The 24,583-nt window shown below is 40.6% G+C and overlaps 1 protein-coding gene across 1 annotated transcript in view; it reads right to left on the bottom strand.

Annotated features, from left to right (window-relative positions):
• The window catches only part of LOC104080095 (complement C4-like), a 50,177-nt gene that overhangs the window by 8,026 nt on the left and 17,568 nt on the right, over nucleotides 1-24,583 (bottom strand). Inside the window, exons 13-35 of the mRNA XM_009582363.1 lie at nucleotides 22,824-23,015; nucleotides 21,319-21,468; nucleotides 20,783-20,909; nucleotides 20,346-20,417; nucleotides 19,252-19,452; nucleotides 18,220-18,331; nucleotides 17,927-17,997; nucleotides 16,846-16,985; nucleotides 15,491-15,703; nucleotides 14,156-14,207; nucleotides 13,539-13,619; nucleotides 12,266-12,469; nucleotides 10,666-10,741; nucleotides 10,105-10,261; nucleotides 8,420-8,515; nucleotides 7,930-8,098; nucleotides 6,743-6,909; nucleotides 5,556-5,714; nucleotides 4,901-4,960; nucleotides 4,343-4,436; nucleotides 2,936-3,104; nucleotides 1,224-1,311; nucleotides 521-595 (exon numbers count right to left, since the gene is read on the bottom strand). Coding sequence (XP_009580658.1) covers nucleotides 521-595; nucleotides 1,224-1,311; nucleotides 2,936-3,104; nucleotides 4,343-4,436; nucleotides 4,901-4,960; nucleotides 5,556-5,714; nucleotides 6,743-6,909; nucleotides 7,930-8,098; nucleotides 8,420-8,515; nucleotides 10,105-10,261; nucleotides 10,666-10,741; nucleotides 12,266-12,469; nucleotides 13,539-13,619; nucleotides 14,156-14,207; nucleotides 15,491-15,703; nucleotides 16,846-16,985; nucleotides 17,927-17,997; nucleotides 18,220-18,331; nucleotides 19,252-19,452; nucleotides 20,346-20,417; nucleotides 20,783-20,909; nucleotides 21,319-21,468; nucleotides 22,824-23,015 — 2,925 coding nt within the window. The remainder of the gene's footprint in view (nucleotides 1-520; nucleotides 596-1,223; nucleotides 1,312-2,935; nucleotides 3,105-4,342; nucleotides 4,437-4,900; nucleotides 4,961-5,555; nucleotides 5,715-6,742; nucleotides 6,910-7,929; nucleotides 8,099-8,419; nucleotides 8,516-10,104; nucleotides 10,262-10,665; nucleotides 10,742-12,265; nucleotides 12,470-13,538; nucleotides 13,620-14,155; nucleotides 14,208-15,490; nucleotides 15,704-16,845; nucleotides 16,986-17,926; nucleotides 17,998-18,219; nucleotides 18,332-19,251; nucleotides 19,453-20,345; nucleotides 20,418-20,782; nucleotides 20,910-21,318; nucleotides 21,469-22,823; nucleotides 23,016-24,583) is intronic.

Genomic DNA, 24,583 nt, shown 5'->3' with positions numbered 1-24,583 from the left:
TTGTCCTGTGTGTGCTGTCTACAGGGATGCCCCTGCTTTGTCTGTGAGGTGAAGCAACTCAAATGGGTGTAGGGTGAAGTAATTATCCAAAACATGGGGAAATACACACAGAAACTTGGGGTTTTGATGCTTACATCTGTTTGTCACTATATGGATCTCGATCCAGAAATATTGAATTTCACATGCAAGGTGTCCACATAGAATTTACTGGACCACCAGCAAACACTTGGATGAAAAGCATCTCTTCCGGCTAGAGAGGATTTCTGGTTTTTTTTTGGGCCACAGCTCAGATCTCAAACATGGACTGCATCTCCTGGAACATAAAAAGGCTGAGGAGGAAGGTGCATGTTTCCCTTCTTCCCCTCCTCCACCCTCTCTCAACTAAGCTGTTCAATAATAATATATGACAAAAATCACAGGAAGGTAATGGAGTGTGAAAAAGAATAATTGTTAGGTTTAAAAGAAGTCTATATATGCTATCTAAAATGGCAGAGATTGGAAAATCATTGGGTTTGCTTACCTCACCAAAGTAGAGCAAAACCTTTCCTTCCTTGTACTCATAGTGCTGAATATACTGGTCTGAAGACATCACCAACTGGAGAAAAGCAAATGAACAAACAAATCAGAACAAAAACCTAGCAGAACAGGAACACCTTTGCTACCATCCCTTATATTCTGGTTTGTTTGTTCAGCTGTTTGTTTTATTCTGCCCTCTTTCTTCCTCCTTAAAGGAAGCAGTCCCTGACAACATGAACCTGGGCAAACCTCCTCCAACTGAGCAAGCTCCAGAACCCAAAACTCTGTGGCCACCTACCCAGAGTGCTGTGCCCCATCTTCCTGTCATTGTGCCCTGTTGGCAACCATCTCTAAAAGATGTGCTGGCCTTGCCCCTGCAAACACAGGACATGCTGTCCTGGTGTGTCGCAAGATGACAGTGCCAGTGGGGACAGCAATATGTGTAAGGACAGGCACGTATTTAAGTGCCCTCCTGAGCCTTGCCCTAATTTCTATTACAAGCGACTAAGAAGGCTGAAATCTGTTCACCACAAGCTTTTCTTTTCTTGCATGTATTCAGTGAATATTTTATCAGAACAAGAATAATGAAAATATCTATCCAAAATCTGTTTTCCCTTCTTTATTCTGTGGACTTTGGAAACCTTTCCAAAGACAAATTTTCTATGTAAAAGACTATAAAATATTGCACAGAAAAGTGTGTTTCTAACCTGTTCGAGATCCTTTGTGTCAGGCTCCAAGCCACTCAGCAGGGAGAGATCAACCAGGGACATCTTTGGTGCGTTGGAACTTGCGGACCTTTATAAGGGAGACCATCAGCAGTGAACATCTGCACTGAACAGCCAGCTTTGTTTGAAGAGTTTGGCTCTTCAGGCGTGCTAATGGTGAAACAGAACTTTCTGCTCCATTTAACTTTCCTAAGTGGATTTTAATTTGGAAATTATCTGCCTACCTCATTAAGAGTCATGAGGCAAAATTAGTCATCAAAACTAGTCAAATGGTCATCCAAAACCCAGGTGTCTCACCTGAGCTTGTAATCTAGGCTTTCTTTATAGCTGTTAGGCAGAAACAATCACCTTTAAAGGACAGTTCATCACACCATAAAAGCACTGTTGAAGATAGGGAAGGTAAACTGAACTGACAATGTGTCTGTTCTTTATTACCTAAAGAGTGGAGCTAGGAAACGAGCTTATCCAAATTTTTCACGGACAAAGTCAAATTTACATCACCTTTGCTGTCCAAGACAAACCCCCTCATTGCTCTAACTATCCGTTAGGTATATATATTGGACTTTCAATCTTTCCTACTTCCACTTCTCAAAAATCAGGTAGTTGGGTCATTGCTGGATAATGAGGTTCTTCTGCACTCACATGGGGTGCCTTGCCATAAGTATTTGACATACACTTTCAGAAACTTTTATTTTGGCACCCTCCGTTCCTCATAAGGGATGTAGCACAGTGCAGGGAAGCAGTATGGTGATGTAGTCAGTGCCTTCAGTTTTTCTCCTGTGTCTTAACTACAACAAAGGGAGCTTCACATTATCATTTAAACCTCACCCTAACGCTCAGCAGTGTCCTGCAGAAGGGTGGATCTGATAGTTGGTAAATGTTACATATCAATTAATGGGGAAAATGATGCTTCAGCCAGCAGATAATTCATTGAACACGTGGGAATTCGGGTAACTCCAGACCTCCCCTGCCATTGTTCCTGCTGCTGTCTGGGAAGGGGGGGATAAAAAGCACTGCCTCAGAGGCTCTGTTGAAAGTCAATGGCAATGTTAAATTCTGCTGGGGAGCAAAACCTGCTTCTGCCACCCTGTTCCTCTCTAGAAGGGGAACTCAGGACAGCCACCACTTTGTGCTTCTGCGACCCTTGCCAGACTGTGAAAGGGAGCAAAAGCAGATGTTTCAGTGTTATTCTGCATGGGAGGACTTCTTTCTCACTAGCTCTGCCCTTGTCTACTTCTTGATTGTCACAACAAGATATCCCTTCTGCCTCCTCTCCTCCCCCAAATAGTAGTAGACATCTTTTCTTTTTTATGAGGCCAGAGTGTGACCGTGAAGGAAGTAACAGCATTGCTGCAAAATGTGTTATTACTGTATTCCAATTGTATACGCTTTATTTAATAAAAGACTTCTTTCAGATGATTAGCTAGCCAGGCACTTTAGAGTGTCCCCAGAGTTTGATGGGGCAGAATCTGCAACGGACATTTGAGGTCTATGTGAACCATCTAAACCTAATACATTGTGTGGAAACCTTTTCTCCTGCCATGGGAGAGAGGATGCAGACTCACCATGTATGCGTACTCACAGAAGATCCCCAGATTGGATGCTGAGCTTGTGGGTATGAAGAGGGTGACCAAGAAGAATTACAAACAAAAATGAACGCATTTCCTAATGACGAGCTGATTTTGCAGACCTACCTGACACAGACTTTGTACTGTAGTGATTCTGCTTTACTGGGAGAGATCACATCCCTTTTTCTTCTGCTGTGGATATCAAACCACTCTATTTCAGACAGTGGCTCAAACGCGCTGTTTTCTGCAGCAATCAAGTCCTCATAATCATCGTTTTCATCATAGTATGCAGCTTCTGGAGGTGACAGACATGATCAGCCATGCACAAATTTGACTGAGGACCTGGTAATTTGGCTCCTTTTTGTATAATGATAAATACCAGTGGGCAGTCATGCCATCTCTATAGGTTTTATAAAAGTTTGCTGTACACCATCTCAGTATTTCTAATTCATTCAGAGTTAAAATTTTAGGAATAATTATAGTAAGAATAAGCAACAGATCTAGATAAAAATGGGGTTTAGGCTGTGCATAAATATGTAAAGGACAATCACTGCCTCCAAAAATTAGCTATTCAAACATAAAAAATATGCGGACATAGACAGAGAGGATGATGAATACACACTTCAGGGGATGGAAAACACAGTCTTGCTCATATGAAAATACCTATGACAGGTCTGTCCCAAAGACTTTAAGGCCATATGGTAGAACCCTTATGTCCTGGTTTCGGCTGGGATAGGGTTAAATTTCTTGCCAGTGCTGTGTTTTGGATTTAGTATGAGGAGAATGTTGATAACACACTGATGTTTTCAGTTGTTGCTAAGTACCCTCCTAGTCCAAGGACAGCTCCCATGCCTACTGACTGAGCTAGGTACGCAAGATGGGAGGGAACATAATCAGGACAGCCAGCTCAGCTGGCTAATGGGGTATTCCATACCATGTGATGTCATGCTCAGTATATGAATGGTAGGCATGATCCAGGAAGTACCGATCGCTACCTGGTTATCGGTCAGCGCGGGTGGTGAGCAATTGCATTGTGCATCACTTATTTTGTATATTTTATCATTATCATTATTATTCTCCCTTTTCTGTTTTATTAAACTGTCTTTATCTCAACTCACGAGTTTTTCTCACTCTTACCCTTCCGATTCTCTCCCCGTCCCACTGGGGGGGGCGGAGTGAGTGAGCGGCTGCGTGGTTGGTTAAACCACGACACCTTATTATCCAGGGAACTGAGGTGGGCTTTCCCCGCATGGCAGCCAGGAAGGGAGTTTACCTCGCTCTCCTCCCAATAACAAAGAAGAGTTACTAATATTACCTGTGTATCTGTTAGGTACCCTCTGCACTTACAGTCACTCAGATAGTTATTAAACTACAAAAAAAATATTAATAAACTGCATGCAACAATGGCTAGGCAGGGTTTAGAGGCCTCTCTCTTTCCTTGTTTTCATTAATTTATTCCCATTTTCCAAGGCTGGAAAGCCATTAAGTATTATTAGCAGTTGGCCAAAGGTGTCACTTTGCCTTTTCACTCACCAGAGTATTTAATGTTCCCTTCCATTTCCACTGTCAAAATCAAATCGTTACACGTGTTGTTCTTCAGTTCAGAAGACCAGTACACTTTTAGTATCTAAGATGAAAACACAAACAGTGAACCACTAAAAATATAATTTAAATGACAAGGGATTTACTTATCCGGGACATCAGCAAATGTTGATGGGACGTGGGAGTGGGGAGAAACACCGGTCTCCCAGAGGCGCAGACCAGTCGCAGAGGACTGCTGTGGGTGTAAGCAGGAGAGGTCCCATGTACAAATCACAAATGTCGTGGGACCTTTGAGATAACTCTCCATTCTCAACCACAAAGGGGTCTCTCAAACTCCAGCCACCTCTATCAGCATTGACATTTCATGGACTTAACGTTAAAACCAGGAAATATTGACTGCCCATCAGGGCAGTCTATAGGCCCCGAATTTTAGAAATTTGGAGGTAGGAACACAAAGGATGAAGCCATGGCAAGTAATTTCTCATTCTGTTTTCAAAAAGGGATTAAAGGAAGTCCAGTTTGACTCTGAATTTCTGATTTACAGCTTACACTCATTGTCCCATTTCCTCTGCCGTGTACAGACACTTCAAGTTTTCTCCCAAGTTCAAACTGCAAACCAAGGCAAAAAAAAAAAAGGAGAATTAGTCTGTGCTCAGCATTTGATTTATTGTTTTCCTGTGATCTTGATGGTCTTCTATGCCTTTACCCCTCAGAACTGGGGTAGGGAAAAGATTTAGCTATAACCTCAAGTCTCATAAGATTTTTAATGTGCTGGGCTGGTACATCTTACTCTGCTGTTCTGGGGACCAGAAGACATATTTTCCCAACTTGACTCTCTCCTCTGTAGCCTGGATTTGACATTTTCACAGTCCTAACACACTGAATATCAGAATATTCTCCTTCCTTCTTCCTCATTCCCTAGCAAAACTTGGGATCCTGGCTGCTCTTCACTGTTGGGGGAGCTTCATGTCACCAAAGTCCTTGAAGAGGCAGGAAAGGGCCTTTAAAGTGTGCTGCTAAGCATCTGTTGATTTTTTTTTTCTTTAAAAAGTTTCTGTTGTTTTACAGATTAAATCATTCAAAAATATTATAAACCAGCTACATCATGATTTCTTAACATGAAAAAAACTAGGCCAGATGATCCATGATCCAATGTTTCTCCTTTTTGAGGGAAAAAAGCTTGAAACAATAGATTGCTGTGTACCTCAAGCTGCTTCTGAATCATTTCATCAGTATCAGTCAGAGTAATACTGAAGTCTTTTTGTCTTCCAGGTGTTCCCAATTTTACAGTCAGGTTGGTGGAAGCAGTGTTCAGTGTCTGCATGCTGTATGCTGACAGAGCTTCTAGGGCCACCACTGTGTCCTAGGTGAGAAAGAAATGCAAAAAACCTAAAAATTATGCCATGTTATTTCAACAATATGTAAGATGACGTGATCAGTCACCTGGAGCTATTCTTCAGTTTTATGATTTTTGCTGCTTTGAAGTTCTCCTGTGTCTGTCTGTTCCTACCTGCACAGACTATTCGTTTCATTTCCCAGCTTCTTCTTTTAGCACTAAAATCCTAAAACCACTAGAGTTCTGAGCTTCAATTATCATAAGTCTTCATAAAGACAAAGAATCTTTACTGGCTGTCCTGGTTTTGGCTGAGATAGAGTTAATTTCTTCATAGTAGTTGGTATAGTGCTGTGGTTTGGATTTAGGATGAGAATAGTGTTGATAACACACTGATGTTTTAGTTGTTGCTAAGTAGTGCTTAGACTAAGTCAAGAACTTTTCGGCTTCCCATGCTCTGCCGGGTGCACAAGAAGCTGGGAGGGAGCACAGCCAGGACAGCTGACCCAACTGGCCAATGGGGTATTCCATACCATATGACGTCATGCTCAGTATATAAAGCTGGGGGAAGAAGAAGGAGGGGAGACATTCGGAGTGATGGCGTTTGTCTTCCCAAGTAACCGTTATGGGTGATGGAGCCCTGCTTTCCTGGAGATGGCTGAACACCTGCCTGCCGATGGGAAGCAGTGAATGGATTCCTTGTTTTGCTTTGCTTGCGTGCGTGGCTTTTGCTTTCCCTATTAAACTGTCTTTATCTCAACCCAGGAGTTTTCTCACTTTTACCCTTCCAATTCTCTCCCCCATCCCACCAGGGTGGGGAGTGAGCGAGCAGCTGGGTGGTGCTTAGTTGCTGGATGGGGTTAAACCACAACACTGGCTTATAAACATTTCATTTTGGCCCATTTTTTATTAGTGAGCCAAAACCTTTAGTGCTTAATACACCAAAGAAGTTCGGGATTAACTGTTATGATGCTTTCAAATCTAAATGAAAAAGTCTTTATAGGGCTTCCATTTTCTTCCCTCCCCCTGAAACTCCACCCAGACTGGTGGTCAGGCACCTGTGTAGAGCAGTATCCTCCACCGTAGTTCCTTCTTTCCGTCAGCCATGTAGCAACAGGCCTTGCGTACTCCATGTCTTTCAGGAGCAATGTCTGAAGCAATGCATAGGCAGTGGTTTCCACTGAGACTGCATCATTGCCATTTCCCCAGTAGCGCTGCTGCTTTGCTGCAAGAATAACTCAGTCTTTAATCCCCTTGGTAAAGACATTTGCCAAAAATGACTATTGTTCTACACAGCAGATATTTCATGTCATAACGCTGAGGAACCACAAGACACAGATGCTGTCATGAGAGCAACAAATCAGTTGAGAAGCAGAGATAATGGAAAAGGAAAACCACAATTTTCAATTTTGACTTATCCAACCATCACAGTCTAATGATCCCATTGTACAGCGATGTCCATCTGATGGAGTGGTAGCATTGTGTCTGGTGGTCCTCGAGACATAATAGTATTAATTATGCCCATAAGTCCCATCTTGATTAAGGAGAAGCATATTCCCTCTGCTTAAACTATGGCTATTAAACCATAATGTATTTACCAAAATAATTGGGAGAAATTAATAGCGTGGCAGTGCAGCCACACAAACAACTGACTCAGCATTGACCACAGGCACAAACCAGGGGCGGGGGAAAGAGGTGACATCCATGTGGAGCTGGAACAAAGCACTCAGAACTGGTGGAGGGCTTTGAAAGCAGGTGGGCTGGAAAAGACACCTTCCCCCATGATGATAAATCCAGTCCGGACTACTCCCATATGTAGCTGTTCAATTCTATTTACGCATCAAAAGTTTCTTCTTTCTCAGCTGTCTTGGATGTTTTTTTTAAATGCACTTTAGGGGTGTGGAAACTTTGGTAGGCAGCAAGGGAAGCAGAAAAAGTAAATGTCTATTTACCATGGTTTTGTTCCAATTCCAGTATCAAACAAGATCACGATCCAAACTTCACAATGCTAAGCTGTTACTTTATAGTGATATTAATTACACAAATTACATATTACAATTTCAACTTTGAAATGTTTAATGATGTAATTTAAATAATTAAGTATATTACATGTATGCATACACACTTCTATAAAATTAAATGGTCTTCATTTACTTGAATTTATTTTGCTCATGTAAGAGTGCTCAAAGTGCTTTAATTAGGAAAACTGCTTTCTAGCTGAATTTTTAAGAATGGTTACCAGTACCTGCATCAAAAACAGAACAGCCCCTTAATTTTTCTTTTGCAAACTGGGCTTCTTCACTATCAGACTGCACAAGCGTCAGAGCATAAGCAGTGATGGCTGTAGAATAGCAGTTAGTATTTCTTGAAAGTTGATTTTTCATGTAAGACACTGCTCCTCTAATCACTTGTACCTGTGAAAACAGAATGGATCCATTTGAAAAGGTCATTCAGACCTAGTAACTGTTACTGCTGGTGGGAGTACTAGGAAATTAGAATACTTCACTGTAGTCATTTTTGAGACAATTTTAATAATTTTTGCTTAGTGATTAAAGCCATTGATGATGGAATGCATAGCTCGAAACACCTTGTACATTAGTCCACGGCTCTTTTGCTATCCACCACAGATGTAAACAGACTTTTACCTCCTCATTTGCAGTACTTTAAGATAGTAAGATGGACATGCCATTGTGGAATAGCCTTCAGACTTAAAGATAAACAGTTGGGCTTCCTACCACGTCAGGTGACTCATAGACCTGTAGAGTCTGTTGCAATGCTATAGTTACAAAGGCTGTCAAAGCCAAATCCTCTTCTGCTGACCCAATGCCACCCTGAAAGATGAAACATGAACAGGAAAAGTTAAATGTACATGTATACGCCTATGACTAAATTTAAAAAAAATCACTTTTCATGAAGTCAAGGGTCTTCTTGTCAAACCATCTGACTGCAGACCATGTTTTACCCTTTAATTTTGCTTAATAACTTGTGTCCGCCTAAAGTATATCTTCTACAATGGCAGCCAGTTTGCATTAAACAATGTTAAGAGATTAGGAACCCCCTACGTCCTTCAGCTGGTAATAAAATATTTAATTATTTAACTTATAATTAAAAATCTACAATTTCTCGTTGGAATATTCATGGCTTCAATTTCCAAGCACTAGTGGGTTTTTTTTTTTTTGTTTCTCTGCTATTCCCTATGGACTAAAGAGCCCTCCAACACACAGAACTTTTCACCTGTAAAGATATTTATACACCATTACTAGATCATTTCTTGATAAACTATCTATCTTCTTGATAAACTAAACACAGTGCCCTCATTAGCTTTTTTCCCTGAAGATCTGCATTTTCATTCCTATTCTTCTTTGTGATTCTTTTGCTCATGCTCTCCTTTGACAGCAACCTTAGGATCTTCGACAACCTTCAACAACCTTTGACAACAACCTTCTCCTTCACTCAGCCCCAAATGTTTATCCTTAGGAGAAGGATAGGTTGTGTGCTTGGAAAGACTTAAGTCTCTGTACAAAATTGTCATGTATAGCTCCTGAAGGAAATGTAAAATAGAAGTAAGTATCTCAGCATGAACACAGGTCAAAAAAACCTTTGGCCAGTTCTTGAGCTGTTTTTTTCCCCAACAGTGTTACATCAACTGTGGAACTGGCTTTGAGGGTGAAAGCTTCACTAGTGATTTGACAAAGATCATTAATAAAATTAATACATTTTTTTCATATAAGATCACTACAAAGGTATCTGCATTTTCAATGAATTTTGGAAGATGCACATTATTTTCATATCCTAGATGCATGGACAGTGTAACAATTTTGTGTTTCTGGACACTTATAGGGGATGTGTAGACTAACATGTGCAATTGGAAATTCTAATTAGGTATTAAGATTTTTTTTTTTTCTTCACCAAGGGAGTGGTTAAATACTGAAACAGGTTACCCAGAGAGACTGTGGGATCCCCATCCTTGGAGGTACTTAAGACTCAGCTGCACATGGCCCTGTGCAAACTGATCTAACTAGACCTGTTCTGAGCAGGGGTTGGACTAGATGGCCTCTGGATATCCCTTCAAAACTAAATTATGATTTTGTGGCTCTATTGCCTTTGGCAATAAAAGGCATAAATTTTTACCAAGCATAAAGATCTCAGAATTAATTTTCTAAGTGGTCTAGGGGCATAGGTCTGCTGCAAAATTATCTAAGACTGGATCAGAAGATAAAGATAGTGAAGTGCTAGCTATGCATCTCTGACATAACAGACCTTTTAACAAATTCATTTTACATTACAGATTTTGTACTTCTTACATTACAGATTTCTTTTTTTTAGATACATTTCTTTTTACTCAACAACTCACAATATTCCTTCCAATCCCTAGCAGCCCTAAATGTGCAACAGATTCTTTTAAATACGGATGACCTACCTGCATAGTCCTGTCCAATACTGGGTGATGGTCGTGGAAAGAATCATCTGCCTGCTGTTGATTAATCAAGTAGGAAATCGAGTTGCGTATGTGACTGTCTTGGACACTAATGTATTCTCTGCACCTCGTGAGTACTTTAACAATGAATGCCGTTAACCTGCACAAAAGAAAATGTTCCAAACTTGTGCTGACATATATTTATAGAAGAGTATATTGACAGGAAAAGAAACATACTAATTATTTTGTACATAAACTCATATTGAATACAGTGTACTCACTGGAACCTAGTGAGTTATCATTCAACATCAGCGTGAACATTTCTACTCTGTGGCAAATGCAAAATAATCAGTGGCTGAGTATAAATCTCCTTCATCAAGGACTAAACATGCTCAGAGACTTACATGGCTGACTATCCATGACAAATGTATATAGGCAACACCATGCCCACCAGATTTTGAAAATCCATCCCCCCAGAAAAACTTCTCATGCATCAAAGGTATTTTTGGGGTGAAAGAAAAAAAAAACAAACCAAAAAACCCAACCAACAAAAAATACACTTACCATACACTACTGGGGGTTGTTTTAAATGCTCCATAGGAGCCATCCACCTTCTGAAACTCAAGCAGTCTAGTATAACCTACACGAACAGGACAGCACATAACTGTTCAGAGAATACACATATTTCTTGGGCGTTTTCATACATCACTTGTATTAGCATGGACATGTTCAGTATTGACTAGTGGAAGAGTACGTGGAGGTGTTCATTGGTACATTAAGGAGGAAATGACTGGGTCAACAGGCCTTCGACACAGAAAAAGCACTAGGCTTAGAAGGTGCTCTGTCTTGTTTGACTTAATTGAGCCATGAGAATAACCTGAAAACTGCAGGTATCTATAGTTACAAAGCATTTTCTGTGTAGTGAATCTTGGGAAACTTACTTCCCATTACGGACAACTTTTCAAGCTGTTGACTTTATGGTGCATGGAATCAAAAAAATATACAAAACATCATCTCTTGGGTCAGACATAGGCTTAGAAATCATGAGTTGTGGCCTCTGATCTTGACTGCTATTATCTTGACAAAGCCTATATCATAGCCACAAAACTCATTTTCTACCCTGGTGAACTTTCATAAGAATCAATAAAAGCATAATATAGGGACTAAATGCTGCTGATAATACCAAATACTCATCAGTGATCTCATGTCACTTTAGGCAATCTTAGATAAATAGGTAAAGACCTCCAATCCAGCAACTGTTAGCATGTTTTTAATCTCTATTTATAACCTTATTTTTCACTGATGAAATATGTGTCACATGTTGTCTGAAGATCACGAAGATAGGTGCATTATATTGCTTTATGCCATGTGCACACCACTACAGTTGGAAAGATCAGCTGTACCTGCTACAATACTGATAACTCTTGGGCTCTATGTTAGTGCCCGTGAGCTGGAACATTCCACATGCTGTGGTCCTGGCTTCGCTGTACATTTAACACCAGCTTTGGATCACGTCTTGGAGTGGGCTCTTCAAGAATGAGCCTTGCAGCTGTCCTCTTCCTAAGGAAACTCCCTCCCTCCCTGGGTTGGTCCAAGGCTGTTGGAGTTGTTCTAGCTCATGTAATGAATACAGGAGTATGGAAAAGAAAGTGTCAATATCATGACTACCATTGGGAGTTTCCTTAGTGATACTCCTCTTGCCAACTACAGACATCTCCAGCAGAGATGTCTACATCCCAGCTGGCCATCCTAAGCACTGTCTATGATCCGTGGGAAGAAATAAGGATTTTTAAGACATGATTCATCTTGATCTATTTTGCACATCTACATTAGGAAGAAATGATCAACTGGTCTTTGCTGTCCATTTACGCTGAAAAGAGTTGGCATTGATTGACTCGGATTTTACTTTCTGCTTCTAAATTAAGCAAGAGAGAGGGTGGACTGTGAATGTCAATACTGTACAATATCAGATGCAGGCAATTAGTCACCTAAATCTTCCTCATCAGTTCTGTTTCTCATGTGTGTGTGCAGATTGCCAGAGGCATTTCTGCGTGGCTCTGTTAAGACAATGCTCACTCCTTTGGCGAGTAGCAATAGTTAGTGTGCAATGCAAAAGGATAACAAAGACCTTTTCAGTTGGTCTCTGGGGTTTTTTTCTGCATACCTTTTTCAATCATGTTAATGGCTTCTTCCTTCTGTTCAGGATTAAAGTTCTCCCACTGCTCACTGGCATCCAAGTACTCAATAGCGTAGACTGCGGGGGCCATTTTCACCATTGTTTGCTCTGCACAGCCTGTGGGCACTTGAATAAGTTTCTCCACTCCAGTGAGACTAAGACAATTTTCAACAGACTCGTCCATAATATTCCCTGTTGTAAAAAACACATAGTACATATCATATTTAAAGCTGGCTGGTGTAACATGAAGAAAGGTGATACTAACTATAGGTTGATGCTCCTGCATGGCCTGATACTTCTCACTATTAAACACAATTTTCAGCTACTTAAGACTTTGTAAAGCTGGAGAAGAACAAGGATGAGGTGCCATCCTTGGGAAAGATGGAGAAGGGAGGCTGGGGCAGTGAAGGAGTATGGAAGAGAAAGAATCCCGAGGCTACTGGAGGCAGGGAAGCAAGGAAAGGGGGAAAGACTGGTGCTTCAGGTTCGGGCTGGAAAAGTCTTGTCAAACCAGACCTGATCCTCCTACAGAGGGCAAAAAGATCATGCCTTAATCATGCCAAACATTTTGTACAGAGGTGGTTGTTTCTTTTTTTTCCTTTCTGCAATTTTCTTATTTGATGAATTCAAGCATGCCCATACTTTAGAACAAGGATTTGGAAAGGAAGGCAATAGCCTTTGTGTCAAGAATGCATTATTTCACATTTTCTGGGAAAAAATGTTTTTATCATTAATAAGAGTACTTGCTAGTAGATGTTTTTAAAATACAAATGCATGAGTATATATATATGTATATGATTATTTGATTAAATGAATGTATGATTGCACGTATCTTCTCTTTAGAAAAACAGAACTTTCCAGAACTTATACATCAGAGTATACATCTTATACATCATCCTTATTTCTGAAGACTAAAGCAGATTTCTATAGACCTACATGCTGTGTGGGGTTATTAGAGAAGGTGAACTCTTCCCTTCACCTCTGGCCTTCCCATAAAGTTAGCCTGGGCACAGTAAGGCAGGATGGACCGCATAAGGGTATTATATCCAATACAAGTGAGAAGGAGTAATTAGAAAGAGGAAACGTACTGGATCAGCCTTGGGGCTGTTTTGTTTTATGACCTGGGTGTGTGGCACAGACTGTCTGAGTCACAGCAGAAAAACTAGGAGGGAATGGAGACTCGACATTCAGGAGTGAGCAGCACAAAGGGGCATGTCTCTTGTCACCTATGGAGAAGTTATTGACAAAAAATTACATTTACCTTTCAGGCTAACAAACACGTGACTATCAGAACCCGGTACCATATCAGATGGTCTGTTCAGGTCCAGTGTATGGGACTTTACTGTAAATAAATAGTAAATAGAGATCTACATCCAGACTCTTTAAACGTGAAAACACACAGTATAATTTTAGAACATGCTTTTCATTAAACATCTCACAGTTGATGGCAATTATGACAGAAGTGTTATCAGAAATGTTAAATAGAAATCTGTGAAAAGAAATATACTTATCTTTCTTAAATGGATTTAATTTTTGACCATTAGCAATATTTTTTGGCTTGAAATGGGGTTTGTTTTTAATATCTTTTAAGACCCATTAGTAAATGAAATAGATGCCTACTTAATATTTAAAGAACGTTACCTTGAAACACAGAAGTAATACAAATCAATTCTAAACATTTAGAATTAAATTATTTTTCTTTCCTGAGTCTTTTGCTATGTATTGGATGAAGACATTTGTGACAAGTTCTGGTCAACCAAAGCAACGTTTGTACATTAAGAAGTATTTCACTGCACTCATCAGAGATTCACACCAGGCTTTACATCCTTTGTCCCTACCCCAAACCTCATCTGTATCCAATTCTTTTGTGTAACTTACAGGCACTGTTAATGCAAATGGTCTTTTCTTCTCTCTGTAAAATACCTTCAGCCTGTACAATTGAGGAAAGAAGAGTCAAAACTTTTGCAAGCACTCACACCTGAAATTAAGCTGCCTGAAAGTTGCGATCTCCGCCCTTGCACTAGACCAGCAGGTGGCAGAAATAAGTTATTTTGGAGTGAGATTTCTCTCCAGGTAAATCTGAAGCTTCAAATCAGAATTTCAGTCTCCCAATTGAAATGCTAATAACCTCCACTGACTTTTTTTTGTTATTATTGACATATTTCCCTGGATGAAATGCCTTTAACCAAAACTAACCTAGAAAAATTAAACTTCAAATTTTATTTTCAGCTTCGTGAGCTGTGCAAGTCAAGTTCGTAGGTGGACTCACTTTTATAAACCTTTCATCTATGAAATCCACCAAGTTCTGAGTTCATCTTGTTGGTAAAACCTCATTTTTTTTTCCTTCTGATTTCCACACATCCCTCTTCCTACGGTTTCTATTTTAATAAAGCTATTTTTAGAGACACTTTTAGTGTTTTGGTGTAGCATTGAACTCTGAGACTGTGTCTATCTCAGTTATGGCCTGTAACAACAGCAGGTTCCTGGCATCCCATGCCTTATCTTTACCTACATGGCTAACCCCTTATATTAATGGTGCAAGTATTCATATTTTGCACTTTTTTTGTGCATTGGAAATAGCCCTCAGTAGGCTACTTGGGTGCTGTAATGAGTCTGTGCCGGTCAGTGTTGACTTTTCAAAAGTCATCTTTTCTAAAAGACTTTTCGTCATTTTGAAAGAGAACTAAGGTATTAAATAATCAATACAACATCTTTGTTTGCCTGTATGTGTTTCACCTATGCAATTGTTAAGATTGAAGATCCATTAACTGGGAAGAATAAAATAGGGTTTAATTTTATGACTAGCAGAGAGTATTCCCTTCTCAAAATATTGTTAGATGAACATCTTCAATCTTGGCTTCATAAGGGAAAAATAATTTTTATAAATGTTGATGAAGCAGGTGGAAGTTAAAAATTACAAGCTGGGCACTGACTGCGTGAAGGAAGTTGTTGCTATGTCATGGGTAGAAGGATGCCTTTTTGCCGTAGAGAACAATTCTTTCCATATACACTATACACAAGTCCACCACAGGGTTAAATTTCTTCCTCACGCTATATCTCAATCCTTGCTGAGAAACAGGTTTCCTGAGATTGCTTCCAGCTTTGCATTTCTATGATTTCACTTCCTCCACAAGAGCTCCACACTTAGTGCATGCTGTATTTGAGGAGAAACACATATTTGTGAAGTGTCTGCCCTCAACTAGTTATACCTACCACAACATTGAGGTTCTTCCTAATGCTATCGCTGTGCCCAGAAACAGTGTCAAAAGCAGTAATAGTAATGGGAATTTCTCCCACAGTCAGAGGGACAACCGAGAAGTAGGCTGGTGTTGCAGAGTTCCCCTTAGCCACCAGCGTAAGCTGCACAGCCTTCTCCGTCGCCTCTGCGGTGCACAGCCCCTTCACTGCTTCCATCGTCACTGTAACCTGCGGGGACAAGGCAATGCCTGCGATCAGGCTTAGTGCATCACCGCACAGGAAAAATACCCCAGCTCCACCATGTCTAGATAAGAATGGGAAATGGGAAACAGGTATAACAGGAGACTAGCTTTTGCTTAAAAAGGAAATAGCAAAGCAGACATTTTGCAAGACAGAAAGTGTTTTTCTATTAGTGTTTCTAATAGTGTTTTACTGTTCTCCAGTTGTAAAATGGGAAAACTTTTTCACCAAGAAGTGATCAAATGCTGGCACAGCTTGTCCAAAGAGTTTGTGGAGTGTCCCTCCTTGGAGATATTCAATACCTGACTGGCCAAGGCCCTGAACAACCTGCTCTAACTGGACCTGCTCTGAGCAGCAGGTTGGACTAGAGACCTCTGGAGGTCCCTTCCAACATAAATTGTCCTACGACCCTATGGTCTGTTAACATTCATCTACATTGACTAGGGCTGTGAAGGTAAATCCGCTAGTATTTCTTCATTACACTGAATTTGCAATATAGTTTTGGCCTATCCCTGAACCACAGGGAAGTAAGAAGGATAGTACTTTTTTATATATCCCAGCTCTACACCATTCAACCCAGTTCAGAAGATGCTGGTCAAGCAGAGCTGGCTGAGAGATGGGAAGAGATGAAAAAAAGAGCATCAGCCTGAGGATGATGGAGGGTCTAAGCCCAGTGACAACTGTGGCCATATGCAGAGCTGGATAGGTGTCACATGCAGACAAAAAGTGGCTTTGCATTGCATGCACAATGAATTTTGTGGCTAACATATTGGATTGTGTGCTTATAATTTACCTCTGTGTCTTGTGGATCTGCTTTATTAGCAGCTGGGTGTTGCCCAGATTGGCAGCGGCAAAAAGGTAGCTGGTTGCTTCAATGAAGGGGGAGAAGACATACCCAAAGACAAGGAATTTGGCTGTGTAATACGGTAAATAAAATCTGTTTTGTACAGTAAGTTTGATTAGCAAGTAGAACTGGATCCTGTCCTTGGGGAGACTTTCAAAATGGGAGGGCAGTGTCTGGGCTGTAGGAGGGCACTGAAAGGTGTCTGGGTCATTTACATTAAATTGTTACATAGCTATACATCTAGCTAGCTAGATGTGTATAGCACAGCAGTTGGTGGTAATACTACCTGGAGATCGTTGGGCAGATAGTTGTAAACCACTGCTTTTATTTCTAGTTGTTCATGTCGTCTGACTGAGTATGGTAATCTCAGGGATACAAAAAAGTCTTTGAAAACTGCAAAGGTATGGGGGTCAGCTATGCAAAATCCTGGGATGAGAAAAAAACAGAGTTGAGAATTACACACTTAACATCAGCTGATAAAAAGTTAAACGTCTATCAAAACTCATTGCCTGGGCTCCCCTTAGGTCAAGAATAGGCATATCCAGAAAGCATTTCAACTCACCTGCACCAGAAACCTACCTCAGGAGTAGAGGATTTGCCCTCTGGAGTCACTGCCATAGTTTTCAATAGGTAAAATGTTTGTAGCTTTTGTGAGTGTTTGTAGCAGGAGTGAGTGAAATGTGGCCCAGCTTTCCTTCAAAGGCCATGTTTAAAACACAACGACCTTTCCTCGCTCTCTGTAAATAAACTCCATGCCCATCACTGCACCCCTGGATGAGCCTCCCTTTCCGAAGGGGAATGGGCAGTACCAGGTGGATCCTTTGTCCCTCCTGCACGGTCCTGGTCAACCCCCAGGAGCTTCCAGAGAGCAGCACCTGGGAACCTGGGCTTTCTGGTGTCCAGTCCTTGCTGATCCTCTGCTAGGTTCCTGGTGCTCTTCTCTCCTCTAGCTTTCCAGAGACCACAAACTTTTGTGCTTCTCTGAGATGGCCAGAACTCGCTCCCAGAAATACTAAAATAAAAGCGGTGTTATTACTGCTACCTTTCTTGTGGCTTCCTGGCCATGTGGAAGCTAAATGAGATGGTTTATTAATTTGATAGAATAGGAGACAGTTTTGATTGTATAATTCATCCTCCTTCAGGGCTCACTTCATGTTGTTTTTATAAATATATATCTATCCCTTAAATTCTAGCTGGATTTTAATATGGCATAAAAGAGAGGAGTAAATGTCATGATCAAAACACTTTGTGTTTTTCAGTATAGACTGTCTCACTCTGACAACATAACATTGTATCTCTGTTATGAAGAATATACATTCTCTATTCATCCATACAAAGAAACCAAATAAAATACCCAATACTTATACCTTTTTGGGGAGATATGCTTATTGCCTGAACTTCCCAGGTAGTTATAGAGTCAGGAGCAAAATTTTCTACACTAAGAAACACAAAATAAAATGTATTAGGAAGGATGTATAAAATGTAAACATTTGCTGAAGTTTGAGTATTGTAAGGGGAAAAAAATATTCCCTCAGTTGTGGAGACAAAGTACTTGCAAATATTCTGAAGTCTTCTGTATCAGATAACACATAAAGCTGATATTCATATACATTTTACTGTACAAATTTAAACATATTCACCTAGTCAGGTAATAGAGTACCTATGGTTTCCAGGGTTTTTCACTTCTTCAAAATTCCACCACCAAGTCTCAGGAAAATAACTGCGCAAGTTGACAGAGGTTTCATCAAACACTTCTTCATGGTCATCATAGTCTGTAAAACAAGAGTGGGGTTTCTGTTCTGAAGTCTTTGGCTGCTGACCTTACATTGTCTTGCAGGGAGTCTGTTTGTCAGGGAGAAAGCAGCATGAAAAATACTCTGTATGAAAAGACTTCATCTGGGTTTCGTCTGTGCATTAAAAAAAAAAATGCTGAAAAAAAGAGAAGCAATGACCAAAGATTGTCATTGAACAAAAGGATAATTCTTCTTTCCAAGTTCAATAATCATACACTACCAAAAAAGAAAACATTTCCCTTTAGTAATGCGTAGCAAAGATGTTCCCACCATCCCATATTTGTGACAGACAGAGCACGAAAATGGAGCTCTGGGAAAAATGGTAGTAGAAATTACAGTTAGAATGGGGTCATTTTCTACACTTTTTTTTTTTTTTTTTTTGTGACGAGCTCTTGTGTGATCAGAGATAGACTTTGGGGAGAAGAAAGGAAGAAAGAGACAAAACTGTCCCTGGCTGAAGTGGCCCCTTCTCATGAGGTAGTTTTGGAGGTACTTGGGTGTTATAACAGTAATACCACTAATAAAATAGCCATGAAACCGAGATCACTCAGAGCCCTGAACACAGAAAACCACCCCGTTCTCTGCTCTGCTGTTTGCAGCCTGCTGGGATGCCGGCAGGGGCCGACAGCTCCTCCATAAGGCTGTTCTGGGGCCAACGGTGGCTAAAGCAATTCCTGCCTTTTCTTACTCCAAGAAGTTATCCCGTCCCACTCCCACCTTCACAGTGTACAGTTGTGAAGATGCAATGGCGTGTGGATGCTGCACTATACTGGGGCTCACTGAAATGTTGATGTGAAAACTTCCCCCCCGGACCCACAGAATTAAATGACCCTTAACCCTCCCTTGCCACCATACGAAGGGTGTTTTTCCATAGAAAGTTGCATGCCACTGTTCTTTACATCGTGCCAAGCCCACTCTGATCCTCCGCTTCGCCTCCTTTCTGAGGGCTGTGGCTTTCTCACAGCAGTCCTGGAAGGCGTTTCTGCATTCGCGGGAGCCAGTCACCCTTGTTAGCCTTTTTGCACAAGAAAACCTCATGGGATTTAATTTCATTCCATCTTCACAGCATTTTTGTAGATCAGTGTTTTGATATTTGCTGGCTGCAATATAATTAGAGCCCAGAATTAGTGCTGTGGAAGCAGCAATAAGCATAAGGGTGTTCATCGTGCTCAATCCTATCATTCTTTGCAGTTAACGTTGCTATTGCAACAGTCTACCTTCAGCTGGGGACCTGTTCTCCACCCTAAAAACAGTCCACAAACACAGGAGGAAAGCATGGGCCCTATGGCATCCTGGATATTCTATTCTAAGCTTAGATATTCTGTAAGCTTAGAATAGTTTTCTCTTCAAATTCAAACTGTGAATTAAAAATGCCTCCTTGGCAGACTGGAATTAGCTATCTTGATAGAAATAGCCATGGCAGTATTCTCATTCTTGAATAAAGAGACCTATTTCAAAAGTAAGGAAGATCCCAGCTTCAAGCCTTCATGTCTTCTGGCAAGGAAATATCAATTTGTGTAAACTTTTTTTTTTTAATTTAGACCAAATATTATACTAACTCTTCTCTTAATTGTAGCACAAAGTACCAAAGCTGGCACAACTTCAAAGCAGAATGTCAAGAAAATATAGGATCTATAAAACATTTTGCGGCCATACAAATAATTTTGAAAAACTTCAAAGCCATGACTGATTCCATGACATGATATCTAGTAGAAGTACTTCACATTTGGGATTATAAACTGGTGAATTAGTTTCCATTTGCAGTTGGGCCATTCTTTGGTTTTGTTTTTTGAGTTGTTTTGATAAATGATGCATCAGGTCACATGGCATTGTGTACACACTTGTGCTAGGTTACGTCACTTAACGCAAGAACTGGGACTATGAATATCTTGGTATCCTTTATACCCCATCACTTCTTGCCCCTTAAATCCCAGCCAGATCCCTTTGCCTCCCCCTACTAAGCCTTTCAGACCACCCAGAGGAGCAGACATACCAATTCCTGACATTTTCTTCTGAAAATCCAAAGATCTCTTCTGCCTTCTGTTAACCTGGAGGCATTTATAGCCTGGAAAAGCAGAACAGAAGAGCTTGGTCATGATACTATGACAGCAAGAGCCTGATGATTCAGGTCATTCATGGAAGACCCATCTTAGGACCCATCTCATTCACAGAAGACCCACAGTCTGACGAGTTACCTTACAGCCCTAGCCAACTGCTGCCTGCCCCAGCTGAGCTGGACACCAAAGGACCAGCAGCCATGGTCTGGGCTATCTGAGCTGTCAGCACCCAGCAGAAGAACAGAATAAGAAAAATCCACAGTCAAGGGAGATTTTACAACAATAAAATGTTTCTGATTTTTAAGCAATAAGCCTCCCCAGATCTATACTGGTCTTGTACAAACATCTAGAGTAAAGGGCAGATTGCACTTACCTTCCCGAACGTTGGATTTAATTGTATCTGATAAAAAGGCCAGACCAACATCAGTAAAAACTTGAACACTGTCTGCACCACCACCCACAGAACATCCAAGATCATACGAATTCATAGCATTAAATACCTGCCAAATAAAGTAGGACAGATGGACTGTACATGCTTGCAAATTTTCTTTTTTTTATATGTATTAAAAAAATTCTTGTAGCCTTTGACTCGCAGAAGCCAGACAAACTGGTGGTACAAGCTGCATTCGGAAACTGAGGTTAAAGCTGAGGGATGTTTTAGTTGGGGAGTGCTTTCAAGTAATGCTTTTTAAATTTACAGCCTTGTCTGCTGTAGCATGGGAATCCCCATCTTAAAGAGATCATTAATCTTAAATAGATCCTAAATTGCAAAAGCAAAAACATTTTCAAGTTTAGCAAAGCTGTGATTAAGCAATTAATAGCCATTAATTACATTTTGATCCTCTCATTAGTCATGGAAAATTTCGCTTCACTAGTAGAAATGATACTTTCTTCTTACAGATATCTTACTTTTTTGGCTGTAAGCTTATTTTTCTTGTTCAGAATAAAAACTGCTTTATCAACCACAGCTAAGGCGACTGTTCCCGCGTGATCCGTTTCAATCAGTAAATTGACGTTGTCTGTTGGTTCGTATATCTCTTGTTCTGTTCTCACTTTAATCTAAATAGAAAAGATTGAAGCAAAAATGTCACATTTGTTAATAAAAAGCGAAGACTCTTTGGGCCGAGAATACTATCAGCTGTGACTGTCAGCAGTCAGAGGCTGGGGGATGTTCCTGTTTTGCGATGTTTCTGCCTGGGATCCTGCGTTTTGGAAGATGTAGATGCAGATATCTCCCACTGGAGGACAAAGTTGGGGGTTAAAAGATGTGTCTGTGCAGGATATTGGACGCTGCCTTGCAATGACACTTAAACAGCAATGGGAATTGAAAGTATGTGTAAGGGGTTTACTGAACTAGGGCCTTCGACGTCATTTTGTTATTTTCCAGTGGAAAGAAAATCGCTATGAAATACAGCAAAAGAATAACTACTGTGCAAAATTAACTGACTTAAACCAGTCTGTAATAGTACTACCTCCTTTCTATCTCACACTTGAATTTTTCAACATGACTGGTTTCAGATCTGGTGCATATCTGACGTAGATACTTCTGTGGTTTAGGAGGACGTAGCCATGGTGATTATGAAGTTAATAGGGAATTATTAATAGAAATGCCAACTTGAACTTAATTGTGTTTTGTCTTCGTATGAATGAAGAATTGGCTTGTGTGTTAGAGAGGGATAATTTTTCTTGAAAACTTTTTTTCACAATGGACTATTGCATTCTTTTTCCAAAACAAACATTTTTTGGGGAAAAAGAACATTTTAGAAGGCTGACACTTTTCAACAGTTGTGTTTCATGATATTGGGAAAAATTCTGTTGCCTCATTTTTTTTGTTTTACATTATGGTACCGAAAATGAGGAGGAGGAAGGTGAAAGAAAGGCTTAGAGGGACTCCTATTTTGTCCACGCTTCATTTTCTAATGTAAACTACTTTTTTTCAAGTGCTTTTGAAATGCTATAAAATCTCAGAAAATTACTTTTAACAGGAATGAAAAAGGTTGAAAAATCACTTCAAATTCATTTTTTTCCCAATAAATTGCTTCACTTTCATGTGATGCACCTCACTACAAAAAGATAAAGCTATAAAGAGATTCTGCCCCTCAACGATTCTATTGGTGTTTCCCTGTGGATTTCTAATATATAGACACTTGCAGAGGGGGATTTATCTGTGTAAAACTATATTTTTCATCTCTTTGAGGCACAACCTGTCCTATGGAAGAAAGCTATCTCTGCCATCACTTCTGGGAGCCTTTTCCAGATGTACCTTCTAGCAAGAATCCTGACGACCTCCTTTTTCAATAAAAGTGAAATGTCTTTCACTTTTTAACCCCAGGCCTGCACTTGCTCTGCTGATACGTCATGTTTTTGTTTTTATTTTGGAATACAATAACAGAAGCTACTTGCTTTGAAAGTACCTTTCCTTCGCAGACATCCATAACGTCCACCCATACAGAATCAGCGACAATCTCTTGACGGCCCTCATTCGCAATGAAGTAGTATGCTAAAAAGCGAAAGGCGGGCACCATCTTCTCAGTGATTTTAAGGTTTATTATTTTGTTTGAGGAGGGGACCCTTCCCAAAAGCTCCACTTGTCCCTTTGCCACAACCTGCAAGGCAGAAACAAACAGAAATCAAATACTGTGAACAGACACACTAGCCTGGGCATTCTGTTGCATTATTTTATATACATATAATTTTCTGAGGCCATTTCTGTTTAAAATTTATTCTCTTCTAACAGCACTTAATAGTTTTAATTCCAGCCTGCATGCCGGTAGCCTGGAGGAGACCAGCACACAGTGCCTCTAGCACAGGAGTGTGGTGGTAAGCCTCTGCTGCCCTGGTCCTGTGGCCCGGGTTTGAACAGAAATCTAGCACCTCTGCTCAGTCTTACAGCTTGAAAAGGGGGTCCCAGAGCCCGGGTTTGAACAGAAATCTAGCACCTCCGCTCAGCTTGAAAAGGGGGTCCCAGGTGTTGTCTTCTACAACAACAGGTCATCACCCGCCAGAGGAGATCAGCTTTATTTAATCTGTAATCAGTACTGAATCTTTCAGATGGTGTGGAAGGGTTGAAGCAGGAGGTTTCACCCAAAAAGTATTATTCAGGATAAAGTATCACAGACTGGCCCTTAACTGATTTCAGCCCATCTTTCACTATTTAATTCCTTTCTTCCTGTGTTATGCTAATTATATTCATGGGTTGCCAGAGGAGTGGAAAACAGACACAGTGGCAGGACTGATAGTGCTCTTCCCTGAACAAAATACATGCAGCTTTCCTAAACTCACAATGAATGGGCTTCAGGAAGAAACAGAAACACGACGCAGCCTGGTCTGAAATCCTCACTGCCTTTGTTTAGATGACGAAAGTTTGGGAGAGAGCCTCACCGCTGAAGTCCAGCAGTGTCTCCCACCACCCCTCCCGTACACCCTGCCTGTCCAGCACTGCGCTTTCCCGGAGCCCGGCAGTGGCAATTCCAACCCTATGCTAAGTTATCCAATGAAAATAAATCCCCAAACCTAAATTTAACTCTTGGGGATACAATTATTCCAATATATCAGAGTGCTATTAAAAATAAATGGGAACTGGTGCCCGTGGTGCTTGTCATCCCGGGAAATTTAAGCTGCCAAGGGAAATTAGGACAAAGATAGGGAGAAGGGGATTAAACACATTTGATATTCAACAGATTCACTCCTGGAATGTATCCATGAACACATTTGTCTCCTTCAGCAAAATAAATACTTTGTATTCCCGGTCCTAGGCTGAGCAGGATTGTTTCCTCGCTTTTCCATCTATAGAACTGCTTTTCAGACCCAATTTCAGGAAGCTATTTAGGGCCATAACAGCCAATACCTTCAGTGATCCTTCATGACATATCTGTTGGAGATAACACTGACCTACCTGTTAACTAACATCGGGTGCAGGTAATATGGAGCCATGGTAATATAAGAATCGTGTTTCTGGAAGGGACCTATGCAGATCTCTAGTCCAACTGCCTGTTCTAAGATGAGCCATCACCAGCATAAGATTAGGTCAGATGTGGTTTTCTCTGGTTGAGTGTTGAATGCTTCTGAGGGCGGCAATTCCCTAAACTCTCTGGGGAACCTCTTCCAGTATTGCATTCACCACTAGTGCAAAGATTTTTCCAAAATGAACCTTCCAGGCCACAATCTGTAGCCT

This window comes from Fulmarus glacialis, unplaced genomic scaffold (genome assembly GCF_000690835.1).
Source record: "Fulmarus glacialis isolate BGI_N327 unplaced genomic scaffold, ASM69083v1 scaffold9927, whole genome shotgun sequence".
Taxonomy (NCBI): domain Eukaryota; kingdom Metazoa; phylum Chordata; class Aves; order Procellariiformes; family Procellariidae; genus Fulmarus; species Fulmarus glacialis.
Note: the sequence above shows the minus strand (reverse complement) of the source record. Positions and strands in the feature narration are given on the sequence as shown.